The following is a 26,972-nucleotide window of genomic DNA, read 5'->3' as shown; positions in this document are numbered from 1 at the left end:
ATATTAAGAATATACCAATTATTAGTTCATCTTCATAACAATAAATGCGTGGTTAGATTTGTCTGGATTCCTGCTCATGTAGGTATAGAAGGAAATGAGGAAGTAGATATTTTAGCTAAGCAGGCCTTGAAATCAGATATTGTTCATCTGAATGTTCCTTTGAGTAAAAATGAGGGTAAATCTATTATTCAAAAAGAAATTATTAAGATTTGGCAGGAGCTATGGGATAATCATGAAAATGGGAGACAATTATATACAATTCAAAAGARTGTKGGAGATAGTAATTATCTGAGTGGAAGGCGGAAAGAGGAAGTAGTTATGTCTCGACTTAGAATTGGACATTCTGGACTTAATAGTTCGCTCTTTAAAATAGGAAAGCATGAGAATGGGGCTTGTAGTTATTGCAATCAGGTGGAAACAGTGAAGCATGTCTTGTTAGAATGTGATAAATACTCAGAGGAACGYCMGTTTTTAAAGTTGTCACTAAGCAGGAAGAATATAGGACTGTCTATGATTAATCTATTAGATAATAAATCAAATTATGTTAGAAATCTTTTATTTAGGTTCTTAAATAACACTGGGTCATATTTAGAGTCATATTTAGAATATGGCCAAGTATGTGTGTGTATGCCAGTGCATGCTCATGCATTAATTCATGTATTAATGAGTGTGTTAGGATGTGGATTTGCACATCCTACACATCATTGAGGTACAAAAAATTCCCTCTGAGATCTCTGATGACAACACTCCAGTCTGGTAGGTGGCGGTAAATGCACCTTAAGTTGGATGCCAGCTGCCAATAAAAAACAAAAGAAGAAGAAGAAGAACAGAAGCCTGCATCTGTTTACGAACGGACGACGTCACGTACGTAGAGATTATCACTCACATTTCGTCATTACGCAATGGGTGGCGACGTGGAAAACATGGAGGAAAAGGGTACGTAGAGTTAGGCTAGCAGTGTAAATGACTTTGTAATTTCAAGTGTTTTCCTCTTTTGAAATAAACACGGTTATCAGTCGGTATAAAACCGCTTCTTTCCGGGGAAGCTCTTGGTCATTAACGCTACTGGAAGCCAAGAGGAGCCAAAGAAACTGCGAGAAGCTTTTGTGACAGGTAAGCTGAGCTGTCAGCTGATTGCAAACAACCAGTGAACGTTAGCGTTCTCCTCAATAATAATTCACTAACTAGCTGTAAAATGTTCTCATCAATCATAAACTAACCCCTGTGTGTCTCTCTCAGTGCTGTTTGACACCAGTTTCCTTCGTTTCTTCTTCAGTTAAAGCCAGAAATGTGCTAACATGGTCTTCTGTAACCAGACTCACTCTTATGTGTGAACAGAAATAACGCTTGAATACGTTGCAAACTTCACGTTTGCCAGTATTTATTCATGTACAGCTATTTGCAATGTCTGTTCTAGTTTATTGCGGTGACTGAACACTGCTATGTACACATGATGTACTGCACCTGTTTGCAAAAGGCGTGTTATTAAAAGACAACTCAGAACGTCCTGGTTGATAAGACGCTGTCCTGTTGCGAGTGTCTTCTGTGACTAAATGACCAGCTGCTCTGACGTGTTTGCATAGTAAACCGAGAATAAGAAGATTTGGAAATTTGCAGTGAGTACATACACAGACTTTTGAGTGATTGTAGCTTTTGATATTTATGAAGTGATGACTTGCCTGTTCAGGTAAGTGTAGTATAATTTCGTTTTGTCGTCTTGTTCGGTGAATCACCCTTTGTAATGACAATACCAGTGTATTGCGTGATTTGTAGAGTTGAATGCAAACACATATTCCATTTTTGACTATTACTAAATTCAATGCAATATACTTTAAGTGCTCAGTTAGTATCAGTTGGTAAGATATTATTTATTCATGGAGTTCTAATGCAAAAACATTTTCTCTATGTTGATTTCCTTGTAGAATCCTTTTGATAATTATCACAATATGCTTTCAAATTAAAAGTTCAGTTTCTAGCAAAGGTTCCGTTTCAATATGAATTTAAAGAACTAATAAATATTAATTAATTAAACAATAATAACTGCTGCATTTTATTTTGACCCTAACCCTCTTCTTTATCTTGTAGAAATGCTTAAATAATGGTGGCTCCATGGACTACCTGTTAAGGCCTAACCTTACATTCTTATTGATATTTTCTGTTTCTCATTAAATTATTGAAATAGTTTTATTTTATTGCCCAGCACTCCATCTTCTCATTCTGTGAGCTAGTTGTTAACACCAACAGGAAATGGGTTTAAGTCAACTGACAAATAGCACTCTTCTGGTCATCACAAACTTTGAAACACTATGAATTGGATTGAGCAATGCAGGATTGCAGAACCAGTTGTATGACAGAGGAAAAGACGTTTAGCAGAATGAGTCTGCAGTTTGTAGCAGAGAAGAGACACCAGTTAAATCAAACTGGTTAAATCTGTTGTCTCGCTGACCAGAGAAGTACATTGATCAGTAGAATACGATGCAGGTATTGCCAAGTTATGAACGATTGGTAAAAACTTTGCTTGTATTTAAAGCACTGAACTTATTTATACAGCGCGCATATTTAGCACATAATTATAATCTGATTTGATTCGTTTGCTATAGGATTTGGCTCATGCCCAGAAAATAAGGACTGAAGATCGACAGGTGTGGCTGGAAAAAGTCAGGAAATATGGGAGCGAACACTAGCCAGGTTACTGACTTGTCCGAAAACACCAGCCTGAAGGCCCTGGTGGGCACACAGTCCATATCTGAAAACGACCCCTTTTGGAATCAGCTCATCTCCTTCACCTTTATCAGTCCTACAAACAGGTAAAAAAAAGAAACAAACAAAAAAACAGAAACAAAGAAACACTGAGTATTTTAAAAATTGTGTTGAAAATGTTCCGTCTTTCTTGTTGCCATTTTTGTTTGTATGCTGCTGAAAAGCAATGGAGAGGTTATTACAATTTCAAGTTTATGTTGCTTTGTATTCATTAAAAAGTTGTGCATTTAAAATTTTGACACTAATTTCTTCCCAGTAAGCTGAGAGTGAGAATAACAAAACCAGTGTCTAAGTGTACATGTTTTCCTGTCTAGAGAAGGAAGTAGTCAGTCTCTGTCATAGTGACATGAGCACATCTCTCTAACTTGGGAACTTATTCAAAAATTATTTGTAATTATACTTGCATAATGGCTTGGTATAAAAAAAATTAACAATGGTTTAGCTATGGAACAAATATTTATTTCATTCCTTTCCATGCTTTTGGAACACAGTGACAAAGTCCTTCAAATTTGTACCCAGGATGGTTCGTAAACTTTGAGAAATGTTTGCAGATCTCAACCGAGTAATGATCTAACTGGGTCTCTGATAAGCTTCTGATTCTTGTTAACTGTTAACATGCAGGCCCCTTGTTAAAAAGTTAATGAAAATGAGACATGCATTCCTGTTTGTGTTTGCCAGCTAACTTTGTTATACATAGTTGTACATTGAGCCATTTGAGGATTTATTTGTCATTCGGTGGAGTGGTTCTCTTTCAGGTGTATGAGTGAATTCACAGGATGTACTTGAGACAGGATGAGGGTAAATCAGCTGTGATCTGTTGTAGCAAACTGTTGGTAACAGATTTCTTAAGTCTTTTAGGATAATCCTGCGTGGATCAGCCTTGATCCATTTAGTTAATTTAGGTTGCTTAGTGTCCTGGTTATTAGGTCAAAGTGAAAGGATGTCTAAAGGAAGAAATTGGCATTCTTAGAAAATTGCATGTTGCCTGAATTTGTTGTAACTCAGACTTTACTTAGTGTTGTCACTCATACAGTGTCTAAACCTTTTCAGATTTATTTGGTTTTTATGTTTTAGTAACACCTAAATGTTTTGAATACTCAAAAAAATGTTGAGAATCAGACAAAGATAACATGAGAAAATATCAGTTTTTAGCTGATGTTTTAATTTATTATAGAAAACAATACAAACAAATCTGGGGCTACGTAGAAAACCTTGGCACATTGTTATTGAATAATTGTTTTTATTCACCCAAATTGTGGGGTTCAAAGTTGGACTTGCTGGAGTCTGCTTGGGCTCATAGTCCAGCTGCAGGACCCAAGAGTGCTTTAGCTGTAGGTCAGAAACTGATAGCTGGTCACTTCTCTTCTGGCATAAAATAAACCGCAGGCTTATCTTGAGTATAGCATCTAGGTCCTGTAGTAGCAAAGCAACCTCGGTCCATCACATTGACACTCGTATGTTTGACTTGGGCACAACGTTCTTCATGTAAAGTGTAACTTTGGGAACAACTTCCAAAAAGTTCCAATTTGCCCTCATTAGTCCACAGAATATTTTTTTTTCCAAAAGCCTTGGGGATCATCAAGATTTCTGTAAAGTGTTTTTTTGTTGTTGTTGTTGTTGTAGCATCTCCCATGAAAGCCATTTTTTGCCAAGGTCTCTTTCTTATCTTTGGACACAAACCTTAGCTGAGGCAAGTGTAGTGCTTTAGATGTTTTTCTTTTGTGATTGATGTTCATCATAAAGTTTTTTTTCCCCTTAATAAAATTTATCTTTCTATGATATTAAACAATGTTTGGTTTAAAACATTGAGACGTGAGAGAAAACAATATCTCCAAGAAGGGAAGAACTTGCACTCTAATACATACTTCACTTCCTCCAGAACAGTTTTTATTAGTGAATGGTTGATGAAATGAAGGTTCTCCTGAAGTGGCCCCTCCTGCATCTTCTCCGTGAAGGAAATGGGCTAGATGTTTAGGAAAACCTTTTAGATTTAGTTATGCAGCATCATGGAGTAACCAAAACAATGTTTTACACTCAGAGACGGGGACATGCAAATCATCTTTTTAAATGTGACTAATCAACTATTTATTTCAGAAAGAAAAAGGTTCAGGATATAACCTTTGTAAAATGTTATGCTCTAACAGAGTCTAGCTTTAATAAAATCTTTTTTTTCTTCTTCGTTTTCAAATTTCACAGTGGAGACTCGAAGTTACTTGAAGAGGCTGTCATCCCACTGGCCAAGACTCTCAGTATGTTGGATCTTTACCTCACAATTGCATTTTTTTTATGCTGAGAAAATGAACAATTTATATGAATTTCATCTTTGTGTACTCCTGCAAAGTATTTTTTTGATTTAAATTTGTTTTATGTTTTATATATATACATATATATATTTATTTTTTTCTTCAGTTCAAAACAATCCCAGGACGGGAAACTTTGGTGCTCTTGTGAGAGTTTTTCTGGGCAGAACCAAGGAGCTGAAAATTTCTACAGAATGCCAGGAGTGAGTATGAGAGCATGGATGAGTTAAAAAAAAAAGAAACTTGTCTCATTGCATTAAAAATGACAGGGAATAAAAACACCATTGTTGTTTTCTATGGGGAAAAATGCCAATACTGTGTATAAAAACTCCACAGTTACTAACCAAGCACCATTTTTATGTGGATTATTGATGCCTAAGTAATTTAAAGCTTAAGCATTTTATTCTTATCTTCCTCAAATTCTTTTTGAAGCAAGTGTAAATTGTGGACTATAACAAGAAAACTGATTCAGTTTCAGTCTGTCTTTTAGATCATTTCTGTTCCACTCCTTTTACATTTTTCATTATCTATGTTTTATGTGAACATCTGTGCAACATCTGTGTTTTGACTTATTAGCTTTGTTGAAATACACTTTGTGTTAATCATTTTATCCCACATACCACCTGTTTATCCTGCTGCCTTCTAGCAGGCGCTACAGGCCCGTTAGGAACAGGACAAACAGACTCATGGACAGTCTGTTTGGTGATTCTCGCTCATGTCACTCCTGTTGCCTGTTTTTCCTCATCCTGACGCAAAATTTCTCTGATTAAACTTAAGTATTAAATAAATATATGGATAAAATGAACTGCAGAATATTGTGATTTGTTTTTGTTTTGTCTTTCTGCCACAGTCAATTATTCATCTGGCAGGCGCATAATGCACTGTTCATGATTCGCTGCCTGGTGAAGGTTTTCATCAGAGAGATGAGCGAGGAGGAGCTGCTGCAACAGTTCTCCTTCCAGGAGAGGGCGCCAGGCTCCTGTGGAGGTGAGCTCCATCAGACTGAGCTGTAGATGAGGAGATGGCGATTTAAAAAAAGTATTAGTTTAAGCTATATTGTTATAACAATCTAAGGAAAGCAGTGATTATGAATCAAAGAATGTATTGATACATGAATCGATAACATAACTGTATATATATATTTTTACATTCAGTTGCATTTAAACTTTCTTAAGGTAATTTTGTTCGCTGGGATTTATGTTGAGCAAAAACTCAGATGTGCACGTGTTCCCTCTATTGCTTCATTTGGTGGTTTGATTTAAGTAGTTATTTAATTAGAAATTATTGTTTTAGAAGCCGGGAGCGAGGACCTCCTGGAGGAGCTGTTGTTGAATCTCGTTCACCTGATTGTTGAAGTGCCCCTGCTGTAAGTATATAACCGAGCATGTGAGGATGTAAGTGTCGGAGAAACATTTGTCTGTATTGCATACTTTATAATTATAAGTGACAGTATCCTCTAGTGCTCTGGAGTAGCCCTTTTAGATAATTGTCATTAACAGATTTGTAACTGTTAATGGTAAGTTTGCGGTGCGACTATAGAGGTATTTTGAAAATTTCTCTTTAAACTAGTAGTAATTATTTTTTGTCACTGATGTGTCTTTAGTCCCGTCCTTGATCTTTCACTTTTTATAACCTAAGAAAAATGAAAACCATTGTTGTTCATGCAGGCTTTGCACCAGCAGGCTAGAGGTAAAAGCTGGGAACAAAATAAATAGTGAAATAAAAAGAAAAGGAAATTATGTGTGAGAAACATCTGAAGGCAAAGAGAAAGTGATGTAGAGGTGCAGCGAAAAGGCTTGAAATGAAAGTTCATGAACGTTTCCAGTGAGTGGGAGAGAAGAGAACATAATGTTTGAAAAATAAAATCAGCCTTTACTCCCACTGGGCAGAGCACACGCTAACTCTCTGAATTAATGAGGGAATATTTCAGTGAGTGGGTGGCTCATCAATGGGTGAATTATTTGACTGACAGTCTACAAGACATACAGGGAGACTGCAGCTCTACGCACATCTCCTTTGCTCTCCACAGAGGCTTGTTAGACATGTCAAACCAGTTCACACAAACTGGCTGACATTTGGTATTTCCTCAATACTGCAATGTCCACTTTTTTCTAATCTCATGTCTGTACTGGGTCAATTTTGACATCGTCTTCTGTCTAACTCATTTCTTTTCAATGCCTCTTATTCACTATTATTTTTTCTTTCAGTTGTCTTTGGACATCAAAACCTGGCTCTTGTATAAATGCATTCAGCATTCCAGCATTATTCATTGTTTCAAGCTTAAAGGCTCCCTGTTTTTCTTCCCTTCGCCACTTTGTGGCTGTCAGCCCATTTCCTCCGTACGTGCTGCTGCTTTGGGAATCGGGCCATTCTTTTGGTGTAGTCTCTCCAAATCTCCAGCAGACTTCTGCACCTTTTGTGTCATTGTTTCACACGAGAGATGGATGGCTCTTTTTTTTCAGTCTAATATAGAGCAAGCAGAAACCGTTGATCAGATACTGGCTTATTGATCGATACAAAAAATAACATTTTATTATCCATTTACTGGTGGGTTCCCTATAAATTATTGCTTAGTCAATGGAAAAACATGCAGTGGAATGGAGGAACATATAAGCATAAATTTGATATTTAAAAACGATATTTTATCCAAGCAGACTATTTAGAAGTTTGTCAGGTCTTTAAGTTCAAGAGCTACTTTATTTCTTTTTAAATTTTGACAAGTTTCCTATTTATATTTGTTTGTTCTCATTTGATAAGGGAAATGTTTTTTTTTTAATTTCATTTCTTTTTTGGATGCAAGCATCATTTTCTTGTTTGGTTGTGAAGAGCTCATTTTTGTTGAATTATGTGGAGTTAATAGTTTAAATTGACTTTAACGCGTTTATATTTGTGATTAGCATACTTAGCACAGTTAGCACAACTAAATGCAAATATTCCTTCAGAATGTAGTGTCATCTTAACTCTGAGATCTCCAGAAGGCTTGCAAACATTTCTAAATGTAGCATGTTAAGTGGTTGACAGGATCTGAAAGCTCAAAAGAATAAAACAGCAACTTTTCTTTCAGATGTTCAGTCTGCTGGTGTCTTCCTAAGTTGGCTCCAGGTCAATTTGCACCTTTGCCAGCTGTGTGAAACCTCTATAAAGCAGACACAAACGGATGTCCTGTCAGCCATTCGGTTTCCTTTTAAATAGGTTTTGGCATTCCCCAACTTTACTTTGGCTCTGAAAATAGCTTTCACTCATCTTCCTTCAGTAACAACTTCAACACTGAAGAGTGTTATAGTGATCAGGTGGAGTTTACATATGGTTTGCTCAGTGATTTGAAAAAGAAATCCAAGTCTCCCGTCAACCACTCAAGTGTCAGGGCTGACTGTTGTCTGCAAAGCTTAATACCAGATGATTCCACTAACCAGGTGATTTTTGCGAATGGTAATCATTCCCGAAACTCTGTGCTCCTAATCCTGCAGCGACATCACCTACAGCATCCTGTTTGAAGCAGTGACAACGTTACTGATATTCTTCTCCTATCAACTCTTCCACAAAGACATCCTCCGAGATGGATTCATATACCAGCACATCATGAAGGGGCAATGGTGAGAAGTGCATTCATTGTTTTACTGTAAAGTATTGTTAACTTGATTCTGAACCCAATGTTTACGCAAAAGTTTAATGAAGCTGATAATAAAAAAGAGTCTCTGTTTTGGGTCTGGAGGAGGCGTGTGGCCTACAGTCTGTATGCTCTTCTTTATTGCATTTCATAATTGTTTTAGATTCCTCTAAATTGATCATGCAGCACAGTCAATGTACGAACAAATAGTGTTAAAACTGTCTTGTACTTGGAAATAGCTAGAGACCCTGGGTCTCGGTAGATCTGTTATAAAACAATATTTAAAGGTCTAGACACGTGGTCCAAGAATAACATTTATTTGGACAACTGGACATTTTCTGAAAGATATTTATTTTATGATTTCTTTTTTAAATACTTATGTGCTAAGGAAGTTGGACCCTGGCCAGCTGCTTAAGAAGGATGTAAATTATTGTAATTCATAGTTAAGGTATTCATGTTCCTTGAACTTTATTAGACACAAACTTTTATTTATTTTATTGGAATTTGATGTGAAGGACAAAAAAAAAATTAGACCCCAAAGCAGAAATGAAAATAAAACTTGACGTTGAAAATGGAAATCTCAACAGCCTGACTTACACATGCAATTAGCCAGATTACATCTAATGTTCCAAAATAAAATCCATTGCAGTCAATTACTTTCAGACTTCACCTAGTTAACACTTAGTAATCAGTCACCTCTGGGTAATTTTACCTGCCCAAAGGTCAAGTCAAAATCCAGACCAAAATTTAAGAGAATTTGTCAAAAGACTTGAAAACTCAAAAATGTATTCTCAGGCTGGTATAGACCCAAGCTTTGCATTTCCAAAAATGTTGCATTGTTAGAAGATGCAGCATTTTTTAAAAATATAACATTTTCCAAAAATGTTGCATTTTATTGGTTAAAATGCAACAGGACAGATTACTGATTTGACCTGTTTTCTTCTCGTTCCCGTAGCTTGGAGCTGACTAGTCGGCTGGTGAAGACCTTGCTATATAACTTCATCAGGCAGGAGAAGTGTCCTCCTCCTTCAGCCCACATCTTTGAGCCGAAAGCTGAAGGCGGCCTTCTTTATGGGCTGGCGTCTGGAGTGGCAAGTATGTACACAGTCATAAATAATAGAAGTGCTCCGAAACAAAACATTTGAGACATTTCTTCATTTATAACTTAGTTCACAACCAGGTTTACAACAAAGGAATAAGGTTTTAGACTGATGATGTAACCATTTTCAAATAATGCAAGGTTTCAATTTAGATCTTATCATTAAGTTTTTTTATTGCAATATTTTTTTCTGGTAGTCTTAGTTTTGTTCTCCTTCTAAATCTGTGGTCTATGACCTAAAAAAGAAAATATTAGTCAATTTAATTATGATTTTTTTTTTTCCGTTTTCAAGCTGTTTCTTGTAAATTAGTTTTTGGCTCCTGGAGGCCTAAAACATGTTCCAAGAAGACATTGGGGTCACATGCTGGGTGCTTTCATAAGTATAATCGCATATCTGGCATTAATTGTTAATTTGCTAAGGCAGAAGCTGGAGTGTAAATTAAATTGAGTTCTTATTTCTGCTTGTAACCAAAGAGTCAGAGAAATCTGATTTATGTGGATGAGAGTGATGAGTCAAGAATAAGCGTAGTTTGAGTATTTCAGTCTGCTTGAAAAGGTCTGGTGTGTATTGAATGTTTGTCTGAATGTGAGATTAGGGCAGGGTTTCCCCCACGGATATATGCTCTTTGTTGGTTGTTGGTTGCAGATTCCTATCAGTGAGCAATCACCATTCAGCTCAGCCTGTCTGTCTGTGGCCAGTTGATCGGCTTGATGAGTTATGGTCCCCCGTCCTGTTCTGTAATCCCCTAGAGCCCGTCTGTCTGCAGACGCCTCCCTTATGCATACACACAGAGGCCGAGAAAGACACAAACTCTTTTATGCCTAAAGCTCAGAAACAACACTTGTTTTCTTTCTCTGTGTCAAATGATTGAAAGCATCAGGAGATGTGGAAAATCTACAACAAATGGATGTTTTCCCATGTGACAATAATGAATCATTGTTGTATGTTTTTGCAGTGTAAAAATACTATTTACGAAGCTGGCACAATGGGCTTTTTTGGAGGGATTTTATATGATGTTTTTTTATTTATTTTTTTATTTATTTTGGATGCAAGTGGATCTTTTTTCCCCTTCCCAAATAACTATCTAAAAGGTGTGGCATGTTTGTTATTTTTGCTGTCATCACAGCTGAGAGTCTTCCACTAGCTTTGCAGATTTAGAGATGGACATTTTCTCTAATTCTTTTCTTGATATACTGAGGCATGTTTCTGCTTGTTTTGTGATAATTTACCTTTGTTGACGATCTCCAAGGTTCAGAGACTGAAAGGCCTTTTTGCCATCACCCAAATGTTTTACTTTCTCCTCTGAAGAAACGTGCTATAAATGCAAAAGACTGCTTTATATCTACACTTGCTAGGGATTTGAATAATTCTGGACTTAATGTTGTATGTACATAAATAATCAAAATAAATTATTTGAAAAAAATAGACTATACCAAAAATGTAAATAAAAATTTAATATTTTGTCTTTTATAAGGTTTTCTACATGCCTCTTAGCATGTACAACTAGATCCTTGAACCCTAATGACAACTCAGAATTTTTAAAAATTAATTTCACTTCTTTTGTCATTGGCATGCTAATCAGTGGTACTAGGAAATGAAACCAAAAGCATAACCAAGTTACATCTCTTTTTTTTAATTTTATTTGAAATATCATTTGACTAAAAGCCAAATGATATTAAGCACGAAACTAAAAGCCTTGAGCATTACAAAAGGTTCTTGCACCTCATCTTTTGGTTGGTTTTGAATGTCTGCACGTAATTCTAAGGGAATCCATCACTAGAGTTGATGGAGTGTGTTGCTTCTTGCTGAAAGGCAGAAATGTCTTGGAAACCTCTCAGATATTTCAGTCTAGACAACAAAAGATGACTCAAATGTCCCGCATTACTGTGTAAAGTGCAATGCCAGTAAAGTGTTTGAGAAGGTTTTCACAGAATTACAAATACACTAACAAACACATCAGTGTCACTTCTGATCAAACTCCATGCAAAATGTTTATGAAGCCGTTTTCTCTCTAAATGAATAGTTTGTAACAGATCCACAAAATCACACTTCTTATATTGATTGTGTGTGTAGTTATTTGTCAATCGGATCATATTTTTAAATATCATTAAGATTTTTTTTTTCCGGATGTCATTGTGTTAACATTTGATTTGTTTGGCATCAATTGTAAGACTGTGGATTGATGAGATGTGTTTGGATTTTGTTTTTCTCTTTAACAAGTGTTTTTTTGCATTTAAATATCTGATACCCAAAAGAGTTTATCAGCATGCCGTTTTGGATAATCGTTGCATCTCTGGAATATGCGTGTGTGTGTTTCTTCTCCTCATGCTTGGCCAAGACTTTGGCCTGAAGCTCTGATGTTCTGTTTCTTTTACTGTTATGCAAGTAAAGAATTGGTACATTGTGTTTGTCCACCAGAAATTCACTCCTCTGCCTGTATTGCAGCACAGTTTAATATCTTGCCAATCTGTTCCAACCCTAGCTTATTTTTACTGTTGTGTTCATTTTGTCCAAGATTTTGTTGTGGATTTATTTTATTTAAATAACTGCAACAGAAAAAAAAGACATTGAATAAATGTTTGCTTAATTCGAACTGAAATAATTTTAATAAATGGCACGTAATGGAAATATTTTCACTAACATTTCGATGGAAGATTTGGATTTAGGTTTGGTTGTTTAATTAGAGTAAATGTTTTCTACAGTCACAAGGAGCTTACATAAAACTTTAATTTGGACACAATGACCTAAAACTTAGACTCATTAAGAATAGAAAGTGTTGTATTCTGTCGAACTCTGCTTTTGGGTGCGTATTTTCTACTGCTGCAGAGAAAGATTTTAACTTATATAAAGTAAACAACTAGTTTACTTCAATCTCCTACAGCCTAGCTTTTAGTCAACATGTAGTTCTCACAGTATTATAATCTTTAGTAAAAATAAAATGGTTTCATGATATTATAGTATTTGATAAGACATTATTGCACAAAATGTACATTATGATTTTATATTTACAAGAGAAAAATGATAATTATTAGCTTTTAAGCAAAATAGTTATGTTTATGTTTAAGACATAAACATAAGCTTAAAATCATTTATACCCCTGGCAGATTTGGATTTAGAATTACTGTCAAGAAGGTTGATTGTGATGGGGAATGAGATGTGCCTCTCGCTAAAGTTATGTCATTGTAAAACAAGCATCAATGATTTAAAAAAAAAATAAAATATATATATATATATATGTATATGTTTACATTTTGTCTTCTTGCTGACAAGCGTTTTGCATGTTTCCAGTGGTATTTTGATGATTTTCGCTTGAATTCCAGGTGCTTGAGGTTGGAAGGTCACCTGGAAATCACTCTAACATATATAGCTCTCAAGTGGAGACTCTGGCTACTCCAAAACTTTAACATAATTGCAAGTCAGATGAGAGAAATTAAAATTGTATTTAAAGCTAAATCTACTTGGGTATGAATGAATTTGGACTTAAGTGCATCTATTACCATATGTATACATTGTAATAATTTGGATGTCGACTAAAGCAAAAACTTAAAAACACAGGTTATATTTCATGTTTTTGTCTAGACTTTATTGTGAATAACACTCTGCACTGTTCAGTAATACAAGAAGACCAAGCTGTAACGTACAAGTTTGTTAAGTCAGATTATCAGCTCCAGCAGTCAACCTGCTGCTGGCTGATTAACCGCTTCTAAACAGTTAATAGACTGAACTAATATGACCTCTTTCTAATCAAACAGTAGCCTAAAAGAGCTTTAAAACCTTGATGAACATCAGCATTACAAAATGTTTTAGCAGATTCAAAACCTTCAACTTTTTAAAACCTTGGTTTACCTCGATATAAAGTCTGCACAAGATTAAAAAACATGTCAGTTTTAATGATATTGAGATTTATTAAGCTTTAAGATATTGATCACTGAGCTCTGTATCAGCTGGAAGCATAAAGGACATGCATAAGTGGTAATTTGACTTTGAATGTGTTGTACCTAAAACGTTTTGCTGTCATTTGCAGATGCAAAATTTCATATGTTGAAATGGTGAGGACAACCACAATTTGAACATCCCATGCCAACAGTATTCTGTTTTTTGTTTGGTTTTTGTCTCATCATAAGTTGTCTTAAGGCTTGTCACGATAACAAATTTTGCTGGATGATTATTGTCTAAAGAATTATTGCGATAAACGATAATATTGTTTCAAGACCTTTTGACACTGATTTAATGGAAATTACTAATAATGCATGCGATTTCCTGCCATGGATAGATGCACTTTATTTTTAAAAGAACACATAACACTGGAACTGATAAACTAAATCAGTTCCAGTGTTAATGGATTCTCAATCTCCATTAACAAAAAACATACTTGAATAAAAACTAAACAACATAAAGCCAAAGTGGAAATAAATACTGCATTCAACCAAAAGAGTGCAGATTATGAAGTCTGTCAGTAATCACTAGATTTAAAGAGACGATGGGCACATCCAACTATCTAATACAATAGTTAATACTACACAATTTTTTGCCCCTATTTTCCCCTTATGACAATCTTGGATCGTTGACCGATCTAAGATTGTTGTTGATGATTTTGTAACCGATCATCCTGTAGTGTCAGGTGTGTTACGGTAGATCGTCCTGGCCGCTCCGATCTGAATCAGGGGTTTTCCCCGACTGCGAGCTTTAATGCTGAATGTGACAGGTAGCCAATCAGCGCGGATTCTCCTCCGTGCTTTCTGAGGGGAAATTACGGAGGGGAATCCCAAACAGCTGACACGGCGCAACCCGAAGTCCAGCGGGCATCGGAAATGATATGTGGAAACAACAAATATGTTTATTCAACATTTTGTGCAAAGAATATAGAAATGACAAGGGAAGGAGTTGGAGAAAAATTGCTACCGCAGTTGATAAACTCGGTAAGCTAATGTGTGGTCTGGTTTTGAAAATGGGCCAACAACTCATGTAGTGTGCGCTGGACATTACACAAAGGAAATGAGGAAGGGATTTGTCAGTGGAGAGCACCGGAGTTTAGCCTTTTTTTCATTCAGTGTCATCAACAGAAAGAAAAAAGGCAGAGACGATAAAGCTGATAATTAAAATGAGGTCGATAGGTTTAATTTATTTATTGATTTATCGTTTATCGCGACAGGCCTAGTTGTCGTCAATACTCCCAAGCTCTGACGTCCATCGTACCACTACTTCTCTTTTCCTGACTTCTCTCTCCCCCTGTATGCAATGTACAGTCTCAGCTTTGTAACCTTATTTAGTTCATGTGCCGGGCAGGCAGACGGGGAGAGGGCACCAAGCCAGATGGATAACAAAACAGCACCCACAAAGGTGAAATAAAGCGTGTGTGTGTGCAGGAAGCGTGGCCGCCAGACTGGGCTCCCTGACACTGCTGGCCCAGTCACTCTGGTGCCAGAGATCTAATGAACAGGACTCCATCCGAACTCTCATTGGACCACCTTTCTTTTCCCTTCCTCTCACTCCTGTTTCTGGTCAGAAGAAAGATTAGACATCCTTTTGCCCAGATATGATAGGAAATTCTTTCCTTTGTCACGAGAATTGCATTCAGGTAAAATCACTTTAAAGGCTGTTATAGCACGTTAGCAAATAAATTGGGTCAAGTATTATACCTCCATGTGTGCATTTAGTAATTTACGCAGATATGCGTTCTGATTTTCCAGCTTTCAGCTCTAGATGGCACCAAGTCCTCTTGTCTTTGTCTCAGACTCAGTAGCTTGATCTATAACGCTCGGTCACTGGTTCTATGCTGTTTGGTCGTGCAAGCAGTTGAGGTAGACTTGCTGGAGCCAGAGACAGTCATCTGTGTACGTTGGTGTTCATGTTTCTCATGCTTCTCGTGATGTCTGAAAGGGTCAGCCAGCGCTTTGGTGACTCTGCAACATATTCTGACGTCTGTGTCTCTGATCCCACAGCAGAACAAATATCCTCACCCTCGGTGTGTCCCGCAGTTCCAGTTTCTCTTTGTTGAGGCACTGTCTATGCTGTTTCAAATTTCAGGTGCTGTGAAATGATCCGTGTGACTTCATTGTGCCTCTTTTTGTTGTGATTACGTCAGTCTCAGTGCAAATAGTCCTTCGGCAAAGTCATAATAACAATAATGTGACAAAAGACACTTATTTCTAACAGACTTCATTGCTATTTACGTAATTTTTAGGGAGATTTTCATCTCATTATTTACATGTGTGGTTGCACCTTTACTCCTTCACCCCTGATGCTCTCAGGTGAAGCCCCTGATGCTTTCAGGTGTGAAGTTTCATATCTATAAACTTCCTGCACGCACCCTACTCTGCTACAACGCTGGCACAATTTATGACTTAGCGCTGAGGAAAATAGGTCGTTTAGAAGCTCAAGTGACAGATTTCCCTCAGGCAAAACCAAACAAGAGTAAATATTGAACTGGATTTTGTCATGTGGAAAGAAGCATGACTCCTGATGAATATTAATGTCTTGATCTAAGCTGTTAAATAGAAACCAATGGCAAATATGATAACATAGTTGCACCAAATATTTTGAGCAATATAATATTTATCAAATTTTATTTTTTTAATTGTTCTTTTTCTCTTTGCTCATTCATTTAGAGGTTTTAGTTTAATGTCTGAACATTTATTTCAAGCCCGTTTCACATTTAGTGAGGTCTTCTTGATATTTCAGTGTAACTTGCATAAAGGGCCTTAAAGTCCTGTTGTCACACATCTGAGCTACCAAGAGAGTTTATGAGAGAGCAGTGGGTGAGTAGGTGTAAGTAGCTAAAACCAGCATGGCTGTTCCCACTTAGAGGACCCGCAATGCCAGTGTCATTTATGTCAGCAGGTATTATTGGAGGACATGACCTTGTTGAAAGATTGACTTGTGAAAAGCAGAAGCATTTTAACAAGAGGCTTGTATTTGCAGCCATAATGTGGAAACGTTCGTGAAAAGAGCTTCAGTCGTGTTTGAAAATACCAAGCACTAAATGCTGCTTGTTAGAGTGCATGTTCTATTAAAACAAGTAGTTGTGGGTATTTTTACTGGATCACATCACTGTACTGTAACTGCTTACAGTCCTGCTTGAAGTCAGGTCTGTAAAAGACTTCAACTAAGTTGTGAACTGAGTTGGATTTGTTACGTCTAATTGGTCCTTAAATCCAGTTTTGCTGTTAAAATCCAGCAGAAGTAAAAATGTGATCTACGTAAATATTTGACTAAAGCCCACCAGTGTCCTAATTGACAATGAGAAGCCAGTAGTGAACATTTTAAAAATAATTGCATCTTAGGTTCATACCCAGTTTGTTGACAAAATACTTTATGAACAATTTCAGCCTGGTTTCCCCCTATCCGCTTATCTCACAAGGAGTTCCTTTAAGATCTTAAACAGTCTTCTTAATGTCAGCTGACTGTAAACTATTTACCATCTTCATTCTTTTCGATTTGACTTTTGACATCATCTTCATCAGAACCTTCACTCTGTTGGAGGTATGGTGGCACTCGTTTGTAAAATGGAGAAAATGTCAGAATAAAGAATCTTGCTTTTTTCATTATTCCAAAAGCGGAAAGCTCCCAATCTAGTATGTTGAAATTCAAGGATGGTTTTTAGGACATCAAGTTGACACATTTCCATTTGGTCGATGGCTTACCAGATAGGTTACCAGGTAGATTTGCACTGATAAGGTTCCCTAATTATTTATTCAAAAATATTTTTTCTAGTCTTCCTGTTATGAGCATCCTGGATTTATGTATATTTTGGGGCAGCCTATAGTTTTCTTAAAAAAAAAGCAAAACAATTTCTTGTGTTTAACTTTTTCTCTGACGTTATGCTAAAATCTGTACCGATACTGAAAATGGCCATCTTTGAGTGTTCTTGCAGTAATAAATTCTGCACCAAAGAGTGTTCTGGTTTGAACACCCTGTTAGCAATTAGGTTTGATATGTTTATAGATCAAAAAAGGATCCAATTTGGGGATTTCTCAATAGCTGGTTGGACCTGAATACGCTAAAAAATCAGTCAGTTCTAGTCAACAAGTGATTTCAGGAAGCCTAAATAAACATAAAGCCTCTTTTCACTTTTTAGCTTTGACTTGTGTCTCTGTATTTCACCAAAAACAGTTTGTTTTTTGAAGATCCTCTTCTATCAAATGAAATAAATTCTCTATTTTATGAAATTAAAGCATTACATTACAATATAATTCTTTCAAATGGTTCAGTATATCCTAAACATCAACTTTGTGTGAATGTTTGCATCTTGTATCTGTCGGTAAATATTTATTGGTGCTACTTGTGCTCTTTTTCTCTAGGTGGTCTATGGAGTGTCTTCACTCTTGGTGGAGCTGGTAGTAGAGCTGGGATAGACCAGGACAACAATCTTTTACCTTTATCCAATCAGAGCCTCCTGCTGCTGCTGGTATTGGCCAATCTAACAGACGGGCCAGACTGGCCCAACCCCTTCCGCCAGGCTATCACTTGTTTCAGAAATACACAAGGTAATAACTGTACGAAAGACGAGGTATTCGCTATGTTCTGCTGTATAGCTTCGAAACTCTTATACACAGCACTCGTGTGACTTGTGCCAGATGGCAATAAAACCGTGTTGGTAGTAATCCTCGCAATATTTACCCTTCCTCCTGTAGACACGTCGTCGCTGCCTGTGGAGCCACCTCACACTTTCCAGATCAATTTCAACAGCCTGTACACCGCTCTGTGTGAGCAGCAGCGCTCCGACCAGGCCACTCTGCTGCTCTACACCCTGCTCCACCAGAACACCAACATGAGGACGTACATCCTGTCAAGAACTGACATGGACAATCTGGTGGGTGGGGGGAGGCTATAAAGCGCCTCTTATTCTATCGATATTCCCGCAGTTAGATATTTTCAGGAAGGTGGAAGGAACAGCCGTGGTTAAAAAATCAATTTTAGTGTCATTGAGTGTCATTATAATTTTTTTTATCCATTCAGACTGGTATAGAAGCGATATTGTTTGATTTATGACCAAACACTACGGTTCAGTAAACAGGCATAGGTGGGCACAGTGACAGATGGTGCTCTTTCTGTTTGTAGGAACCAGTGCCAGTTATTTCATGTTATTGTATACAGTCTTTCCAAACATGATATTTGATCCAACGTTGGGATTTTCTTTATCCGTTGACATTCCCAAATTGTTTGGAATTTTCTAAAATAAATATTCAGTGTGACTTTATAGTGTTACAAGAAATTTGTTATTTATTTTGAAGTTTTTAAGTCACTTTTTCTGAAGATAACAACAAATCTGTATATCACTGTATATTCCCAGCTTTAGCTGATCAGTTTTCTGACTGTACCTTATACCACTTAATTTTACCAAGCTTTACGTGTAAATATTGAGCTCTTTCTCCATCTCTCCCCCCCCCACCCCACCCCCGTTTTCTCAGGTTTTGCCCATCCTCGAGATCCTTTACCACGTAGAGGACAGAAATTCCCACCATGTCTACATGGCCCTTATTATTCTTCTTATTCTTACGGAGGACGATGCCTTCAATCGCTCCATCCATGAGGTGGTAGGTAGACACACACTTTGTTGTGCATGCCACAGCTCATAAGTCTGGAAGTGAAGAAACGAAATCTTCACTTCCTGGCACTAAAGTCAATCATTCATAAAGTTTTCAGCAGCCGCATGTCACAACTGTCCCCTTGTCGTCTCTCAGGTGTTGAAAAACATTTCATGGTACACAGAGAGGTCACTGACAGAGATCTCGCTTGGAAGTTTGCTCATCCTGGTTGTCATTCGCACCATCCAGTTCAACATGACACGGACGAGGGTAAAACAGACTCACACACAAACAAATTTTTTGAGGAGGTCAGTCAGTACTCAACTGGTAAACTGGTCCTTTGCTGTGTTGTGTGCATCATCAGGATAAGTACCTACACACCAATTGTCTTGCTGCACTGGCCAACATGTCAGCCCAGTTTCGAAGTCTCCATCAGTACGCCGCTCAGCGCATCATCAGGTAAGTGCATACTGAGACATATCAGGAGTGTAATGGCGTTTGTACCAAAAATATTTTGTTGGCTTGTTATATGGTGTTTTTACTACTCAGCATATGCAGCAAGGTTATGTCTGTAGCAGAGCTTGAAAAAAAAAAAAGGGTCCAAGCGTCAAGGAAAATCCCAGTTGGGTATGCTTCAATCAATAATAATATTTAAAAAACGATATGACTTTTTTTTTTTTTTTTTTTACTTTGGGTCAGTAGTTCAATTTCTAAAAAGTGATTTTATGTTTAAAATCTAGTGTAACTTGGAAAACTGACTGGAGATTTTGTTGGATTTATTTCAATGATTAAACATGCATAAGAATGCAAAGCCAAAGCATAGATAGACTATACAACAATATAACCACTTGAAAACATTTAATGTTGACGTTAACCTTTTTTTTTTTTTTTTTTTTTAATAGGACTGTGCCCATATTTGAGAATAAAACATGTTTAAATATCTAAACTAGGTGACATTTTAACCACCTAGTTTACCAACTGTACCAGAATACAGGTAGTGGCAGTTGTTGGGAAAATCCCCTCATTGTGCTGATTGGATGCTATGGGCAGCGGATTCTTCTCCAATTACCTGTGATGTTTACCCATGTAACTGATTGCTGTGGAAAAAACACTGAAATAAAGTTTTATTGATAAGAATACAACCAAATGTCTTCTGGAAAAAAAGGTTTTATGGTAAGTCAAGGAATAAATGGAGCTATTTATCCATAATGACAATAATTATGTTTGAAGGAGGCTTTCATAGAGGTCCTGTCAGATCTCTGAAAAATTACTGTTAGAATGGGCACAAAAGGCCAATTCAAACATAAGCACATTTATTCTTTAAAAGTTACATATTTAATGTCTTAAAATGTAATTTGTTACCTGACAAAGGCTACCGAGTCTCTGCCTTGGTTTTCCTAAAGTTGCATAACATTGTTCTCTGCACAAAGGGCCTCAATAGAAGGCTGAAGAGGACGAAGCCCAAACCAAAGCACAGACACACACACACACACGCACTCAGTGACATTAGGTCATTCATGGCTGTTTGTTCACTCCAGGCACACGGGAAAGAACGTTTCCTTCCTTGAAGACGTGCGCACATTCACGTAAATTCAAGGATCCTCTTATCTTGCTGCCTGTGTCCCTCTCCCTATCTGTGACTCTGGTGGTTTCAGACCGAGAGGAAAACTGTCTCAGTGTGTACACTTGTACCCAGCATTAATGCAGAGCAACTGACTACGTCTGATGATGATGATGATCAGTGTGATTGCTTGGGTTGGGCTTAGCTGGTTGGCCTGCTGCAAGATGAAGGGAATTTCCTGCCAGGAATTTCCAAATGTCAGCCAGAGTGCACTGAACTCTGCCCCACGTCTGACCTCAGAGACAATCTTAGATGCTGCTGTTGATGTTGCCTTCCTTATTATTTTATGCCCATTGTTGCTCCCTTGCAGAAATGCTGTTATGTAAGCTTATGCATCTGTAGACTCAAATCAGGTCACCATTGGCTAGAGATGGGAGTCAGGCAAAATAAAATAATGCAGTGCATCTTCTGTGTGTTTTGTGCAAAAAGTATCTGGAAAAAAATGCAGACCGGCGTCAGGCTACGTGCAAGTATGTAGCACTGTGAAGTAGGTTAGCAACAGTTCAGACTTCATGAAGTAAGAAAACTGAATCGGAGTGCAAAAATGTTGACACAATGCCAAGTTATATTATATTAATTATATTGTCGTTTCGCCAACATCTCATAAAATCCGGGTGCATCTCAATAAATTAGGATATTATTGAAAAGTTGATTTATTTCAGCAACTCAGTTCTGTAAGTGAAACACATTATTTAAATTAATTACACACACACACAGATGTTTTTCAGCCTTTATTTCTGTTAATTATGATTTTCTGCTTACAACTGGTGAAAACAGTATTTAAGATTAGAATCAGTCCAACTTTAAATTCAGAAATGTCAGCTTAATTAAAAATATATTTAGAACATGCTTAGAGGTTATTTTTAAAAGATACTGGTAAGCTGACAAATGAGCCTCATAGATCACATATTTTAATTTACTGAGATGTAGTGGATTTATTTATACACTCTAATAAAAGATTTAATCTATTTTGTACCAGGTTTCCTTATGTTTTTTTTTACATTGCAAAAAAAAAACATTTTAGGCTTAAGTTACATATAAAAGTCTTAAGTCTTTTTTCATCACTGCTTCAGTTTATGTTGAAGTGGGGACAGACCAACTAATCATCCTGCAGTATTGTATGTTAACACACCAGGTGGAGCTTGGTTGGTGGTCTGTCATTCAAAATAGAAAAAAAAAAACCCGGATAGTTTAGAACAACAGCTCTTTATATGATTCTAATAGAGCCTTGAGCAGCAGATCTGGAGATGAGAGGGAGATCTCCACATAATTGATCCAGTTCCTTCATTCGGCCAATTTTCTTGGATCAAGACCACAGTGGTATTTTGCGTGCGCATATTTCCTGTGCTGACAGATGAACATGTGGGTCTTTAGTGGGATTTATCAGAGCGCTCTTTGTGTTTCTTCAGCCCTTTGCATTTCTTGGAATAGAGTAAATTTTACTTTTGGAATGCAAATTAAAGGTTTGTCCCCCCGGGACCACAAATGTTACAAACCTGAATGTTAAAAATGGATGAAATGAGAAAAAACAGTAAAACATGGAGCTTTTCCCCCCCCAAACATAAATCTGTCCGTTGAGTTACTCAAACCCAAAGTCACTCCATCCGACTGGCTTCATGTCTGCACCCATGTAGTCATACATTATCCTTACGTGTACTGTGGTCCAGTCGCCCACAAACAAACAAACAAAAAAAAAACAAACAGAAAAACAAATCAGACTAAAAGTGAAACATTCATCTGTACCAAAAAAGTTTTAGAAATAATTTTAGAGGACGACTTAGTTAAATATTCATAATTTGTAGATTTTCAATTCCTGTAATATCTAAATCATCCCATCAGAAAGTCTGGATTACTTTGAAGACTCATTAATAATCATTACTTTTGAAAAGCTTAATTTAGAAATAAAAACAGTTATGTCTCAATAATCATTTGGCTTCTGGCTTTCAAAGGAGAATGAAGACTACCATTTCAGCATTAATCATCTATTAGTTTCAGAAATGGCAAACTTTCCAGCTGGCTACTTGGCTTCTTTGTGCTTAACTTGTTGTGCCATTCATCAGTTGCTGGAGCTCTCAGTCTTATGTCTCTCTTTCTGTCTCTCTGTTTTTCCCATCAGTTTATTTGCTTTGCTTTCCAAAAAGCACAACAAGGTTCTGGAGCAGGCAACACAGTCTCTAAGAGGCAGACAAGGAGACAATGCAGCCTTGCCAGACTACGTGAGTAAAGCACACATATGCACTCACACTTTCTCTAAGTGGGGAATAAAGTTTATTAATAGCTGCTGAATTATGTCTACATGGATAAGAAGCAGGAATTTGACACAGACATGTGTGACCCTTTAATGTGAGGTGCTGGGATTTTTTTAATAAGACATTAGTGGAACAAGGAAGGCATTTAACTGGGAAAATATGTAAGGACGACTAGATATGGTGTTCAGAGAGTAGTGAATGTGAATGTTTATATGAAGAAGAACATGAGGGGTGTTTTCTTTAGCAAGATGTAGTGAAGTAATAATGTGTTAGATTTGTACTTCAAGAAGTTAGAATCCCATGTTCCAAGTTGGGGAAAATTAAGCAGATGCTTAATCCTGGTTTTCCAATTGCACACCTCATAGTACTGTGCAAAGCACTTAAAATCCAGGCTAATTAAAATGTAAAAGTTGCCTACAATAGCGCATTTATTATAGCAGTCGCTTTTCTAATTAAATGATTTAGAGTTAAAAGAAATAATTTGAATTTACTCAAGTTTGACTGTTTCATTGACATGTCTGAGAACTCGGGTTTGGTCTTCAGAGCATCCCACAATATGCTATACTGACCAAATCCTGTCATTGCATTTTATTCCAACCTTTTACTTACCAATTAGGTGCATTTTTACTAAAATACCTACAAGCGAGTACATGATGCATTTACGTCAATGTTGCACACAACAGATGAGGAAATTCTGATGGCTGACAGATATGATTACATCTATTATAAAAGACCTTCAGGATAATGTAGTGTGCCTACATGGATATGTTGGTTTTATGTTGAAGTTTTTTTTCTTGTTGTAGTGTCTGTCTGATGAGGCCCCGTACAAAAACATGTCAGCACACATGTGGAAGCACACAAGCAGATGCAATGCAATTAAATTACCAGTATTGTTGAGACATCTCATTCCTTAAAGGCTTGTTTTTAATGAAGTTTTAGTCACATTCGAACAATATTCAGCACTGTTTTCGGCTAGAGATGGGAAAACACCCGAGGCTTGCTGTGCTAAAGATATCTGTTTAGGGAGATGAGGCAACTCTGTGAATATGGAGCCAGAAGTCAAAGTGAAGGGTCATCTGCACAACAGTGCTGATGCATTTGTCAAAAATTCAGTGTGTTGCTCAAGGGCATGTGGCAAATCTTCAGCATATTTCTTGGGAATTTTGCAAGAGTTGTCTTTTCCTTGAAAAGCGTCTGACTTCCAGTCTGGGTCACAGACCTAGAAAAGAGTCGATCAAGTTTTCTGATACAGCTGTTATCCTTCAGCTTAGTCTACACCAACTATATGTGACATTGGTTCCCATGTCTACTCTCCAGCTCTAGAGGCATATTGACATCTTCTGATGAAAAGTACCATGTGTTGTTTGGCTTCAGACCACGGATACGCACTTACACAAAACAGAAACATACAGTGTCTTGTAAAACCAGTCGCACCCTGGAACTTTTAATGTTACAGCCATAAACCTTGATGCAATTTATTAGACATTTATGTGAAATACCAACACAAAGAACTGCATAAATTGAAAGTGAGAAGTGTAGTAATTGTTTTATTTTTAGTGCATTTTTTCCAGCTTCCTCTATTCTAACACGGCAAGATAAAATTCAGATACCTAAACAGTACTACCTACCACTAGAGAAACACCACCCGCTATATTTATTGTACCTTTTACTGTGGTTAATTTTCTTTCATCATCATCAGGATTTTGATTTATTGTGACAATGATCAATTTTACATGATGATGTTTACTTGCCCCAAAAACTAATTCTAGTATTGTTGGGATTGCTACAATTTCTGGTTTTGTTGGTTTCCAGTGAGCAGAATTTAATATAAAGAATAAGTACATGCAGTTATTTAGTGCTTCTTAGTAATGAAATTGGAGAACTGGAAGTAGCTTATTCAATAATTAAAAATGTTTTTTATTTGTTTTTTGTAAGAGCTGTATTTTTATTTGTGGGGCTCTGACTTCAAATACTTGTAGTCTCATACTATCTGTACTTTTACTTTTTTTTTTTATATAATCTTGCACTATTGTGACTATTGTCTGAAAAATCTTTCCAATTGTGATTACTTTTGTAAGCCACTTTTTACGCAACGATTTGCAGCTAACTTCATTTTCTCTCACATTACCTCTATTCTGTTCAAGAAGATGCAGCAGGTGGCTCTTGTGAAATAAGAACTCTGTTTTCTCTTGTTTTCATAATCTTGACTTGTTACCCATGTCTTACCTTTCATGGTAATTGCTTATTAAGAAAGCACTTCTGAGTACAACCTCAGGAGAGTTTCTCATGCTAGGCTTCAGGCTCTCTTCCTGGTAAAAACCTAAAAATTTAAATTACTCAGCCTGTTGTGATGTCGGCTTCGAGCGGTTTTTAGGTGTGGCACCTGACAACAATGGCAGCTCCTTGAAATGGTTGGCTCTTTCGTTGACTCATGACGAATGTGTATGATTAATGCTGTAACTAAGGTTTCAACTTGACTCAAACTTTGTGATTATGATGAATGGAAATGTTTTGAAATGCTGTTTGTCTGTAAAAATCTTTTTAGCAGTGCATAACTCCCTGATGCTAGTTCATAAACGGTACCATTCCAATATCTGAGACGTTTTTTTTTAAATTACAAAACACATTTTTTATTTAAAATCATGTTGCCTGAGTTCCTTGGAAAATCAAATTTCCATTGCTGTTCGTCATCTCAAGTGTTTTGCAGCATTCACAGCCCTTTCTCGTGAAAATAATGATTTAATAAAAACAAGTATCTTCTGATTTTATCTTACAAGGAACATTATTACAAATAACAAAGCAATTAAGCATTCTTCAGAAACTTTAGTGCCGCTGTGTGCATTGTGTTTGTGACTGATCTAAATGTTGGCGTCTTTTAACGTACATCATAGCAGAAAAGAGAAAAGCAACGTAGAAGTGACAAATAAAATAATAATCATGATTTAAATGTTTCACTAGTGAGATGATTCTGCTTTTTAGTTGTGACGTAGTTGTTTTAGCCTTTCAGTGAGTTCTACAGGAAACGCTTGCCTTCATTATATAAAATTTTTTTTAAAAAGACCACGGATTTCAATTCCACTCAGTTATATTCATCTTGCTTGTGTAGCTGTTATTCAAAACAAATGTTGTCTCAGGGCACTTTACAAAATCAACAGATTTTAGTGAAATATGTTGTACAGTCACTTCAGTTCAAACATAAAGATGGATTTAAATTCAATTGCGTATATTCCAGTTTAATCCTAATTGCAAAACAATGCAGTTAAGTAATTAGTCATGTCAGGCGCAAACTAACTGCGTCATAGTCCCATTCCCTAATGAGAGGATGATCTGAAAGGAATAATAGGAAAGAAAGAAATCATTAACAGCCAAGTTTCATGTCATATTAGGAATATCGGATGTTACTGGATGTTTGACGCAGAGTAACCAGATTTATATATTTTTTCTGCCACAGCAGAAACTTTTAGTAAAATCATAAAGATCCTACAAAGTTTTATAATTTTCATTGTTGAGGAATATGGGACGATTATTGACAGTCTGCCTTAAGGCTACAAGATATGCAAATTTGAGACATTTGTGTCTTGGCTCACAAACTTTTTTATGCTTATTTCTGAGATCTAGAACAAATGCAAAGCTATTTTTGATCATGTCAAAGAAATAAGATTGAAGAAAAATAGGCAGAGGGTTATTTTTGTTCGTCTTTTTATGCATGGAATGTTACAAAAATGAATTTAAACGGCATCATTTGTAACTGTTCTTATATCAACAAGAATATTCTTCTTGTTGATATAAGATTTCTGTGAAACTTCAT

The 26,972-nt window shown here is 36.7% G+C and overlaps 1 protein-coding gene across 2 annotated transcripts in view; it reads left to right on the top strand.

The window, feature by feature from the left end:
* The first annotated feature begins 882 nt into the window (after positions 1-882).
* Positions 883-26,972, top strand: part of dym (dymeclin) — a 50,658-nt gene continuing 24,568 nt past the window's right edge. The window contains exons 1-14 of one of the 2 annotated variants that reach the window (XM_008424486.2): positions 883-1,113; positions 2,601-2,807; positions 4,957-5,009; positions 5,170-5,263; positions 5,911-6,047; positions 6,357-6,426; positions 8,528-8,653; positions 9,623-9,762; positions 18,068-18,253; positions 18,401-18,579; positions 19,178-19,303; positions 19,451-19,564; positions 19,659-19,753; positions 23,032-23,131. In XM_008424486.2, coding sequence (XP_008422708.1) covers positions 2,668-2,807; positions 4,957-5,009; positions 5,170-5,263; positions 5,911-6,047; positions 6,357-6,426; positions 8,528-8,653; positions 9,623-9,762; positions 18,068-18,253; positions 18,401-18,579; positions 19,178-19,303; positions 19,451-19,564; positions 19,659-19,753; positions 23,032-23,131 — 1,560 coding nt within the window. In that variant the 5' untranslated portion in view covers positions 883-1,113; positions 2,601-2,667. Of the gene's footprint in view, positions 1,114-2,600; positions 2,808-4,956; positions 5,010-5,169; positions 5,264-5,910; positions 6,048-6,353; positions 6,427-8,527; positions 8,654-9,622; positions 9,763-18,067; positions 18,254-18,400; positions 18,580-19,177; positions 19,304-19,450; positions 19,565-19,658; positions 19,754-23,031; positions 23,132-26,972 lie in introns of both variants that reach the window. The other variant, XM_008424485.2, reaches the window with a different exon arrangement.

This window comes from Poecilia reticulata, linkage group LG12, assembly GCF_000633615.1.
Source record: "Poecilia reticulata strain Guanapo linkage group LG12, Guppy_female_1.0+MT, whole genome shotgun sequence".
Lineage (NCBI taxonomy): Eukaryota > Metazoa > Chordata > Actinopteri > Cyprinodontiformes > Poeciliidae > Poecilia > Poecilia reticulata.
This window is presented reverse-complemented; position numbering and strand designations above follow the sequence as displayed.